Consider the following 12500-nt stretch of genomic DNA (forward strand, 5'->3'; position numbering starts at 1 on the left):
TGTGTGTGTGTGTGTGTGTGTCTTTGTGTGTGTGTGTGTGTGTGTGTGTGTGTGTGTGTGTGTGTGTGTGTGTGTGTGTGTGTGTGTGGTGACCAGCCCCTCTAGCCACTGCTAATGACCCGCCTCTCATCAAATAAACTTCCTGTCTGCTTTATGCTCATCTCCAGTGTCAGCGTAATGACACCCAACTTCAATTTCCAGACCCCGTCCCCCCCTGTCCTCAATTAGCTTTGGTTCGTTCCGCTCACCCATACTAATCTCTCTCTCTCTTTCTCTCTCTCTTCATCCCTCCTGTGTTTGTTCTCTCCGTTCTTTCTTTCTTCTCCTCCGCTGCTGCTATTTGGACCTGTGTGCAGCAATAACAACACGGCTAATCCAACTGTAATCCAACCCCCCTGTGTGTGTGTGTGTGTGTGTGTGTGTGTGTGTGTGCTATCAGAAGTGCAGCGGTAAGAACGGAGGAATTTCTATCATCTCCGTGGCAACGCGCCGTCAACAGTTCCGAGGAGCGGGGCAGCTGTTGCTAGCGCAGCAGCACCCCCTCCCCTCCTCTGCGAGTCCTGGCCCTCTGCCCTGTGGCGATCTAATCCTGCGTATTACGCTGCTCTGCCTCAGCCTTTTCTCTAAGCCCATAATGCCTAAAAGGTCCCGTTAGAACCAAAATGGCAGCAGCAACAAAACGGCAGGTTGGTAAACGCTGGTGATTATCAGAGGGGAATGAATGCATGTTGTCCTCTGCACAAACAAACAGATCGCCATCACCTTCACTCCCTGTCAACTGTCCCCTGTTTACAGGTCTTCACTGAACCAACAACCACGCTCTGCACACACACACACACACACACACACACACACACACACACAGGCCTGTTACTGCCAGCTACAATGACCTGTCCACACAGCAGTAGGGGTGGGAATCACCAGATGCCCACGATACGATACTAAAATGATACTTGAGTCACGGTACGATAGTATTGCGATATTGCGATATCGCCGATATTGCGATATTTCGATATATTGTCTAACTCCTTTTCCTACCTTTTCCTTGACCTCACCGGAAGTAAAACATGCAGTGTTTTTTTGTTTTGTTTTGTTTTTGCCCCACATGTAGGCTACATTATTAAGCTTCTCTGGACTCAATATGCCACTGCAGGCGCGGACTGCAACATCGGGCGCTTCGCGCAGATGCCCGGTGGCCTGGCATGGCATGGCATGCAAAAAAAAAAAAAAAAATGTATATCGATACTTGGCATCCAAATATCAATACAATATCATCAGGCAAAATATCGCGATACTATGGTGTATCGATTTTTCCCCCCACCCCTACACAGCAGTACAGGCAGCGGTGTCTGACGCTTATTGAATGTGATCTCTAATACCTCCAGGCTGTTTGCAGGATTTATGATAGCCTCTGATGCTACTTCAGATTATACAGCATTAAGAATCAAAGTCAGCACATCAGAATGCTACAGCTACGCCCCCCAGCTGCCCTATCAACTGACGTCTGTGTGACCTCACAAAGCCAGCAGACCTAACTGTCGCTGACAGAGTTTCAACAGACAGAGAGAGAGAGAGAGAGAGAGAGAGACACCTGCTTCCACTGTCCAGCTCACTCGCTCTCTCTCTAATCAATGAGTCATGCTGCTGGCTTTTGCATAGCAGAAAATAAAAAACATTTGGGAAGTCGAAAATTGGATATGCCCCTAGATCGTATACGTGCACGCAACCATGCACGTGTCCACACACACACACACACACACACACAGGTCTAATGTTTTGGTGCGTTCAGGCGCAGCGAGCGTTACTCACACACCCTGACACTTTCATCATTGTGTCAAACACAAACTCCTCCAACTGGTTTGGCAGACTCCTCTCTTTGTTTTAGCACAATTTAAACCTCTCTGTCAACTTCACCGACGCTCGAGTCGATCGTGCTGCTAAGACCTGCTCAGAATGCTGCTGTGGAGGCATCTTATAAAACACCGTCTTCCTCTGCTATGCTTGGTTAAGTGTTTTCACAAATTTCATAGCGTCTTCTAAAATAACTTTTTCTATTATTTTCCCGAGTGTATGACAACCGACGTGTGAAAAGCTCATTGTCTCAGAGATTGGCTCCGGCGGTGATGTTTGTTGGTTGCAGATTAACCGCGCTAAACGGATTGAGCTCCTGGTGTTCACAGGTCTGGCACATTAGTGACACCCAGCAGCCAGATAGAAATGGCTACATTTACCATCTATATAGGCTGTCTTTGATATAGAAATGATAGAAATGGCTACATTTACCATCTATATAGGCTGGCTTTGATATATAAATGATAGAAATGCCTACATTTACCATCTATATAGGCTGGCTTTGATATATAAATGATAGAAATGGCTACATTTATGATCTATATAGGCTGTCTTTGATATATAAATGATAGAAATGACTACATTTACCATCTATATAGGCTGGCTTTGATATATAAATGATAGAAATGGCTACATTTACCATCTATATAGGCTGGCTTTGATATATAAATGATAGAAATGGCTACATTTATGATCTATATAGGCTGTCTTTGATATATAAATGATAGAAATGACTACATTTACCATCTATATAGGCTGGCTTTGATATATAAATGATATAAATAGCTACATTTATGATGTATATAGGCTGGCTTTGATATATAAATGATATACATAGCTAAATGTATGATCTATATAGGCTGGCTTTGATATATAAATGATATAAATAGCTACATTTAGGATCTATACAGGCTGGCTTTGATATATAAATGATATAAATAGCTACATTTATGATTTATATAGGCTGGCTTTGATATATAAATGATATAAATAGCTACATTTATGATCTATATAGGCTGGCTTTGATATATAAATGATATAAATAGCTACATTTATGATCTATACAGGCTGGCTTTGGGACTTGTCCCGGAGAAAACAGGAACACAGAACTGCAGTCAATGATTGACTCGACATAAGGAGATCATTCACCATGTGGTGAATCACTCTCCCTCTCTTTCTGTGTGTGTCTCTCTATCTGTCCGTCCATCTGTGTCTGTGCATGAGAGGTCTCTCTCACTGTTATCAGCGAGGACTCGGAGGGCAAAGGCCCCGGCGTTAATAACTAACTTCCTGAAACAGCGCCTCCATGAGCCCTACAGCGGCGTTACATTAAACAGGGACGGGGCAGAGCAACATCCATGATTCATCTTGTTGACTGTTCCCCCTGTGCCGGGGTTGAAGGGTCAGTCTCCCAGCGGCGCTGGATGTGTCTCAGAGAGGGGGGCTGGAGTGGGAGCTCTTAACATCGCCAGCACATCTCTGCAACACGCACAGTGGTTTAATGGGCCGGGGTGAGGTTCAAAAATCACTGGGGGATATATTACATCCACTCTCTCTGACAGTCACCGTGACAGGATGATGACGTGGGCGGGTGCGTCGAGTCACCTGATGACCCGGGTGATTTGTGAGACACACACAGGTCAGCTAACGACGAGGGCGTCTTCGGGGGTGCCTTCAGGGACGACGCGGTGATGCTTTGTTTCCCTGCCTCACTCATCCTTCTCTGGGAAGTGATCTGCCTATCACAGGAATGTCCCGGCTCCTCAGAGTCTGTGCATTTAACTCTGTCACTTTTCAGAGACTCCACTGCTTTTCCTGCAGGGCTGCACAGAGAATCAAAAGAATATAGGAGAAAAGGCACCGTCGAGACGAGAGTTGAAACTCCCAAATCGCAAGATGGTGCAATCTCTTTCTTACAGTTTCAATAAACTCCTGGCTTGCAGGCAGGCACACACGCGTGCACGTGCACACGCGCACACACACACACACACACACACACACACACACACACAATATTGCATTTGAAATATTATGTAATTTCTTTGACAAATTTGTGCTCCCCGATATTTCACCTATTAGTTCAACAAATGATTCCTCCGCTCCTTCCGTTCAGCTTGAGTTGTATTGATTTGTATTATACACACACACTCGGCTGCTGTATGGTATGGTATGGTATGGTGTTTATTCTTAATCCCCGAGGGGAAACATGGTATTGACCACATTATGGTGGACAGGACACCTACCGTCATAGGTGCCACTCTCCAGCAGCAGTCCACTCTCTTCCAGCACACGGAACTCCCCCACGCTGATGAAATTATAGTCCACTCCGGGAACTTCCCCCTCTCTGGGCTGCCGAGTGGTACCTGCCGATGATGACACAGGCAAAGACAGGAGAGAGGGGGGGGTCAACACCAGAGGAATGCGCTACTCACTGACGGAGGGAGGGGGAGCTGGGAACAACGCTGTTTCCAACACGCCCACGGGGATGTGAGTCAAGTCCAAATGCAGAACCCAGCGGGAAACCTGTATTTACATCATGAATTAGTCAGTAGAGCTGGGATCACAACGCTATGAATTTATTATTCAAATTTTGAAGCGGAGAACATATCCTCTGCACACTCTGCAGCAGAGCTGTCAGAAGACTGCAGGAGCGCAACACTAACGAGAATCAACTGGATTTTTACTTGTAGATTTTTTCTTCTTCCTCGGGACATGTTCATTCTGTCAGTGAGGAGACGTGGTGAAGTTAGAAGGATGGTTGTGTTGGTCCACTTGTGGCCTAGTTGGCTTCAGGTGTGAAGCCATGCATGGATGGAACTATTCAACATTCAGTTGAAAAGCCATAGTGAGTCGTCATGTTACAAACAAGGAATTTGACTTCCTATAGATGGCGCAAACAGAACGATCTCAAATTAAAAATTATAAAATGCAAAGTAAAAGTGACACAATTGGGGGGGTAATGTCCATGTAAAATGTCCAGTAAAATAGAACCATCACTTCAGGCACGACTTACTGTATATGTGTGTTGAATAACTACACTGCATATATATATATATATATGATATGCATTTATTATGCACATTATGCATATTTATTAAGCTTGCTTTCCCAGGCCCAGGCCCAGGCCCAGGCCCAGGCCCAGGGATACAATGATGAAAGAGGAATGCTACTGACTGACTTCTCTGTGTATTGCTTCTTTTAAGTCAAAAGTTCGCCCGTGCGATCATAGTATGATGGACTTCTGAGAATGCACCCAGAAAAACCAGATCTTTTCTGGGAGAATTCTCTGAAATGTGGGAAGTCATAGAACAGATCAGGTCCACACAGCAGCTCGACTTTTTACTCTCAAAGAAGCAGCAAAGTCACTTTTCATGGTCTCACAGATTACAACCTTGGCACGTTGGTACGCAGCAGAGGGAGACATTTGTTCATGTTCATAAACTTGGGCCCAACTGTCCCAAGGTCACAGGAGTAAAACGTTTTACAATGAACGTCCCCCTTCATTTCATTTTGAGGGTTTTTTTCTTCCCTTGTTCCCCTTGCCTGGAGTCCAGACCTTCAAATCCGTCTGGCATTCTGACATGCAACAGCGCTTTCTGGTGTTGGAAAAAGGAAGAAAAAAGGTTCGGTCCAATGAGAGCCGAGGGGGACAAACGATTATCCAATCGGCACCGATAAACGGCGCCGCGGCGTTGTCAAGCTGTTGTCAAGTGTGCGAGTCCTAACAACAATGGTGACCGCTATAGATGAGATAGACAGTGATAGATAGGGAGATGTTTTTTGCGTTCTCCCCACTGGATTAGATTCAGGCGAATATGTTGTTGCTCTGTAGTGATTATAAAGGTTATGGACATTTTTCCAATCATGTGTGTGTAATCATGTTTCTTATTTTGTGTCGAGTCCACCCCTGGGGATACACAGTGATCAAACCAGGCGTTTTGACGGTACGATTTTTTTCAAACTGACATATTTGTGTCGAGTCCACCCCTGGGGATACACAGTGATCGAACCAGGCGTTTTGACGGTACGATTTTTTTTAAACTGACATATTTGTGTCGAGTCCACCCCTGGGGATACACAGTGATCGAACCAGGCGGTTTGACGGTACGATTTTTTTTAAACTGACATATTTGTGTCGAGTCCACCCCTGGGGATACAGTGATCGAACCAGGCGTTTTGACGGTACGATTTTTTTTAAACTGACATTATAGTCATGATGTCGGGGGATTTAATATAGAAAAATTGATTTATTCTATTATGCAAACCCAATGAGTCCTCTATAAGTTTTTAGCTCTTTTTGTAACTGCTGCACCTGTCGCTTAATGCACTTTTTATGCTCTTTCTTTAAGTTATGTTGTGATGCTTTTAAATGTCCATTTTATTCTCTTCTTTTATTCTTTTATTTTCTTGTGTCATCCATTTTATGTGAAGCACTTTGAATTGCCTCTGTGTATGAAATGTGCTATACAAATACACTTGACTTGACTGACTTGACTGGATTGGTTAGGGATTCCTCTCTAGTGATTGGTTAGGGATTCCTCTCTAGTGATTGGTTAGTGATTCCTCTCTAGTGATTGGTTAGGGATTCCTCTCTAGTGATTGGTTAGGGATTCCTCTCTAGTGATTGGTTAGGGATTCCTCTCTAGTGATTGGTTAGGGATTCCTCTCTAGTGATTGGTTAGGGATTCCTCTCTAGTGATTGGTTAGGGATTCCTTAAGTTAAGTTATCCTTTATTTATCCCCTTGGGGAAATTCATCCTCTGCATTTGACCCATCCTCTACTAGGAACCTTCCTAGAACTAGGAGCAGTGGGCAGCCACTGTGCAGCGCCCGGGGACCAACTCCAGTTCTTTTGCCAGTACCTTGGTCAGGGGCACTGACAGGAGTATTAACCCTAACATACATGTCTTTCTTGATTGTCATTGATGTCATTTCCTCTCTAGTGATTGGTTAGGGATTCCTCTCTAGTGATTGGTTGGGGATTCCTCTCTAGTGATTGGTTGGGGATTCCTCTCTAGTGATTGGTTAGGGATTCCTCTCTAGTGGTTGGTTAGGGATTCCTCTCTAGTGATTGGTTAGGGATTCCTCTCTAGTGATTGGTTGGGGATTCCTCTCTAGTGATTGGTTGGGGATTGCCCCATGGAAATCGGTTATCGAGTGGCGGCAATGTCGCGTGATTTCTAACCCCACATAGGATAAGCAATAACCACACCCTGTGGCGCCGGGATTGGCCAGGAGCATTGAAGCTTGGGACTAAAGCACCTGGGGTTTTTCATCTTTTAAAATAAAGATGTTTAAAAAACTATTGCTTGTTACATTTTCAGTGCTGTACCTTTTCTCTGGGTAAGAATTGAGCTTGAAATTAACGATATGATACATTATATTATATGAGCTATGAACGTGAACACAACACCAATTCATTTCAATGTCCGCTCTCAAAATCGCTGTCCGTTCTCAAGAGCTATTCAGTTGGTTCATGAAATCGCTGGGCTGCGTGCCCTCCAGTGTTGCTCCTGGCCAATCCCGGCGCCACAGGGCGTGGTTATTGCTTATCCTATGTGGGGTTAGAAATCACGCGGCAATGTCAGACTGCAGCAGGAAACGGAGCGTAACAAGTTGACACTTCAGTGTGATATCAGGATCTTCCTTCTGTTCTTCTCCTTAAACAGGCTGCCAGTCTAATGATGGAGCTCTGCAGCACGCTCCACTGCCCACAAGGCTCGCAGGCGGGTAAAAAATAACGTGTCACGACTGTTGTAATTGGCTCAACCTGTCTGGTTTTGTCACGTCGATGGTCTCATTTGTGAGATGTGGAAAAACATATTGTTATGAAAATGATTTGACGCTCTCCAAGATGCTGACTCTGCTTACCGTCAGCTTAAGATGTATTCAGGCCACTTGTGCAGTGAACTTCTACTATGATGACGACTGCAGACTCAGGGGATTTTTACTGTGGAGTTTAACAGACCCTGTGTGTCAACATCCATCCTCACTGCAGCATCAGAAATAACTCTGTCTGTTATAAAGACAATACTTTATTCTACCAAAGCAATCAGAGCAGAGCGGAGAGGCCACATAAAGGAGGAAATAGGTCTTTGAGTAGGGGAATATAGAAATGTGGATATTTCACGTTCTTTTGTTTGTTCAGCTAATCCTACCTGGAGAATGTATAACGCTTCGTTCACACAGACAACCTACGCCTTGCCTTGCCTCAACCCACGCCTACGCCGAGCTGGGCGTGAACCTGTTACACGCTTTTGCGATCACACCGCACGCCTTTTGCACGCCGAACCTGGAGCCAAGTCACAAGCGCCTCTCCTCTCTCCCGACTGTATTTTTTCACGTGTTGTCCAGAATTGTCATGGGTAGCCTCTAGGTAAAATAAATCTGATATATTTAATGTTCTATTGATGCTGGATATGTATAACCAGGTCTGACTATAATCGGACATTTTAGAGGTGACCTTGCAAGAATATGTGCTGGCACAACAACATTGTCCATCTTGCTTCTTCGGTCGCTATTCTCTCTCATGAAGATTTGTTTGCCGACGGGGAGAAAGCCCCACGTGATAGCCACCCTTCAATCTCTCTGTCTCTCTGCTCAACATGTTGTAGTAACTCCATTTTATTTTGAAATTCAGTTGACTTTTCCATTTCCGACGGATATTGTGCGTTTTTCTTTCATGGCTTGACAGAAGAAGTCTGCCTGCACGCGCCTTGTCGGCTTCAAAATAGAACTCACGCCTATTCGATAAAATCGGCAAGGCACAGGCGAGGCGTGGGTACACGCAGGGTTCACGCTCAGGCGCCCGGTGTACACAGCCTCGTTGACTAAAACGGACGCCTATTAAAAAGCGTGGGTAAAGGCAAGGCATAGGCAAGGCTTGGGTCGTCGGTGTGAACCCAGCCTATAGAGAGACAAATTAGACATTATGCACTTGAAACTTAATTGGATATTAGCTTTATTTGATTTAAGCTTGTAATTTTTTTTTCTTTCTTTTATAGGTTATTTTTGTTTATGTTGTTGTAATCACGGTGTTGATGGTGTAGGTATGGTGTAGGTTTGTGTTCAAGTAAGGGGCAGATAAAAAAACAAGAATTATATTCTTCTTTCTGCTCCTTTTCAGTCATGAAAAGCATTGATTTCAAACATGTATTGTGATGTATTGTGTGACCAAATGTATATTGTACTATTATGCATTTTCATGACGGGAACAAATAAAAAAAAATGCAAAATGAAAAAATGAAAATGAGATGGTGAGATTTGTTTGTTCAGCTAATCCTACCTGGAGATGTGAGAGATCACTTGGATCTACCTGGAGATGTAAGATCACTTGGATCTACCTGGAGATGTGAGAGATCACTTGGATCTACCTGGAGATGTGAGATCACTTGGATCTACCTGGAGATGTGAGAGATCACTTAGATCAGTTTTCCCACACAGACTCTTGACGGCTCCGCTTCTCATGTCCGCGCCTTTGTAATGATCATCTATTCATCCGACGTCTGAACGTGTTGCCGCAACGTGACCACTAGAGGTCACCGAGGCTAGAGGGCCACGGCTTGACAGACAGACAGAGAGAGGGACGTGGGAAACGGATGGCTGCGATTAAGCATCATGGCTGCCTCGGTGTGGAGGTGTGAACTCTTCTCTTAAGGGTCATTCTCTTATCCGCACCCTGCGGTGTGACGGTGTGTACGCTTACACCTCAGCCATGGGCGGATAGCGGAGACGGAGACCGCAAAGACTGCTGGAACCAGTCTAAAAACCCTATATCTGACTGTAATCTGAGACGCAGCTTTGAAGAGAAGACGAGAGGAAGCCTGCCGCCAAACTTGAAAAGATCAGCTATTTTTACCTGCATCTTTTGTCCGTCTCGTCACAAAGTTTGCTTTGAAGGGATGAAACCAGCGTGTGAAAAGATGGTGGCGTCAAAAACTGAAAGGGAGGCGGGGGGAGGAGGTGAGGAACAGTATTGTGGAGGTTGTTGTAGCTCGAGAACAGAATTTAGCTTTCGATTTTGTCGGGGCACCAGAGCCCAAGTGACAGTTAGCACGACACGTTTAGCAGCAAGGCTCCTGGATGCCACTTGCAGCAGCAGAGAGAGAGAGAGAGAGAGAGAGAGAGAGAGAGAAAGACAGAGAGAGAGGGAGAGAGAGAGAGAAAGACAGAGAGAGAGAGAGAGAGAGAGAGAAAGAGAGAGAGAGAGAGAGAGAGAATGACAGACACACACACAGAGAGAGAGGGGATTAAGTCAGGATTATGATAGGATTAATACTGGGAAATGGATATTGGCTCAAAAGATTCTGGTTGAAACACCTGTCTGATGGCTTCTTCTCTAAACGGGAGAGATTATATCAGATTACAGTATATGATGTCCGGTGGGAAGGATACTGGGGAATGTATTCAGCCAATAAAAAGACACGTTAGATGATCATAATTGCAGTGTCTGACTCTGTAAGACCCATAAAATGTTCTCTGTAGCTCACCAGACTGCATTTAACCCCTGTGGAAAATATGATCTTTATAGAGAAGAAGTTCTTCAGTTCAAACTTGGTCTGATACTGAAGATGATTTGTATTATACATTATGTCTTCATCTCTCTTTTGGAGGACACATTGTCCATTAAGAGGGAACATGATGAGCTAGATGAAGCCGTCTTTTGTCTCACTGGCTTGGAAACTTGAAAGGAGTCGTCTTCAATCTTCTCAAGAGAGAGAGAGAGAGAGCAATCGCTGAGATTGAAAACCTCGGGCACTTATTGGGCACACTTTTTTTATTTCTACTATCCTTCCCCGTTTTTTTTATATCTATTTAATCTTGTAATGAGACATGTGGAACTGCCTGTGCTGCCATAATGGATATTAATGCCTGGAGAAGAAGAGAGGTGGGGTGAGTGGGGTGGGGGATTATGTGGTGCCTTCATGGAACCCTGGGAGCATCTTCCTCTCCTCTCACTCTGACCCACCATCATGCTTTTCACAGGGGCATCATTGTTTGTATTTGTGAGTTTCCAGAGGCGGCGTGTCGCACTGCAACGCACCTGATTTGCATAAGTTAGCCGCTACAACCTCAACTTTATGCAAATGTAGAGGCGGGGCAACGTTACGCCCCCGTCTCTCGAAATACACCGCGGCGCTACCAGAATGCATTGCAAGCGTGGAAATGGCGGATCCTGCAAAAACGTAACGTACCGTAACGAGCGCGGGGCGGCGCTCCGCGGTGGCTATCCAGGCTCGTCACGAGTTTTTTTTTACAACGCCATTGAACTCTGAACTCTGCTCAAACGCGTTGAACGGGCTTAATAACGAGCACTTGAGATGTAATTGCTTTAATGATTGCAACCATTTCGGAGATGCTTGAAGGAAATTGATCGCAACCCAGGTTGAGAAGCTCCTGCTTTTATCTCTGAAATGGAGCGGTTAGGCTAATTTGTCCTCATATGACTTTTTTTAATGACTTTGCATTTTCATTCCTGCAGCAAAGACGATGATTTGGTTCAATTCAACGAGATGAGAAATGAAGAAGCCCTGCCGGTTAGGATAAAAAAAATCTTTTTTTATTAATTTTGCTCCAATTTTCACTCCAATTGTACTTGGCCAATTCCCTCGTTTCTCCACCCGCTCTGGTGAGCTGTACATGGCCAATTGTGCCTGTACGGACACCCCGACCAAGCCGGAGGTAACACAGGGCTCGAACCTGCGAGCCTCGTGTTGGTAGGCAGGGAATCTAGTGCTGCACTAACTACCCAGATGCCCTCGGTTAGGATTCATTATAGTTATTTACAATCAGTCATCTATGTTTTACTTTTATTTAATTTTTTTTTACATATTGAGTTGCAGCCAGCAAGACGGCAACCTAGAAAGTGAAGACAATCCGTGAAAGGAAAAATAACTATGACTATAAAGTTAATACCAAGAAAGACAACCAGCTAAGCTAATAGCTAAGCTTAATAGCCACGTTTTTTTTTGTTAGATGAATCAGAAATTCATATAATCGTGACATTACCTTGAATTCACATGAGTTTTTTTTAAATGAATTGAAGCTACAGTGTCAGGAGGAAGTGGAGGACATGGAGCAGAATTAAAGTCTTAACGAGGCTTAAAAAAAGACAAGAGGAACCGCAGGCTGGTGGTGCTGCAGACGTGAACAGACTGGACCCCATCTGGACGGGTCACAGGGCAACAAGGACAACAAGCAGAGCCCAGAGACACAGAGCAGAGCCCAGAGACACAGAGCAGAGCCCAGACACACAGAGCTACTCACAGGGGATGGTGCGCAGGTACAGGTTGTCTCTGATCACCTGCTGGAGCTTATGGTCCAGGGAGCCCTTCTGAAACTGCAGACTGAGGTAGTGCCGCAGATCAGTATTCAGCACCTTACCTGGAGGAGAGGAGAGGAGGAGAGGTGTGGAGAGGAGAGGAAGAGAGGAGAGGAGAGGAGGGGGAGGAGAGAGGAGGAGAGGAGAGAGAGGTGTGGAGAGGAGAGGAGAGGAGAGGTGTGGAGAGGAGAGGAGAGAGGAGGAGAGGAGAGGAGAGGAGAGGTGTGGAGAGGAGAGGAGAGAGGAGGAGAGGAGAGGTGTGGAGAGGAGAGGAGAGGAGAGAGGAGGAGAGGAGGGGGAGGAGAGAGGAGGAGAGGAGAGAGAGGTG

At 45.2% G+C, this 12500-nt stretch overlaps 1 protein-coding gene across 1 annotated transcript in view; it reads right to left on the bottom strand.

Moving 5' to 3' along the window:
* The window catches only part of magi3a (membrane associated guanylate kinase, WW and PDZ domain containing 3a), a gene marked incomplete at its 5' end in the record, with an annotated part of 194659 nt that overhangs the window by 56953 nt on the left and 125206 nt on the right, over window positions 1–12500 (bottom strand). Inside the window, 3 exon segments of the mRNA XM_083656482.1 lie at window positions 3418–3666; window positions 4095–4214; window positions 12118–12234. Of these exon segments, the coding sequence (XP_083512608.1) occupies window positions 3418–3666; window positions 4095–4214; window positions 12118–12234 (486 nt within the window).

This window comes from Poromitra crassiceps, assembly GCF_964638095.1.
Source record: "Poromitra crassiceps genome assembly, chromosome: 20".
Lineage (NCBI taxonomy): Eukaryota > Metazoa > Chordata > Actinopteri > Beryciformes > Melamphaidae > Poromitra > Poromitra crassiceps.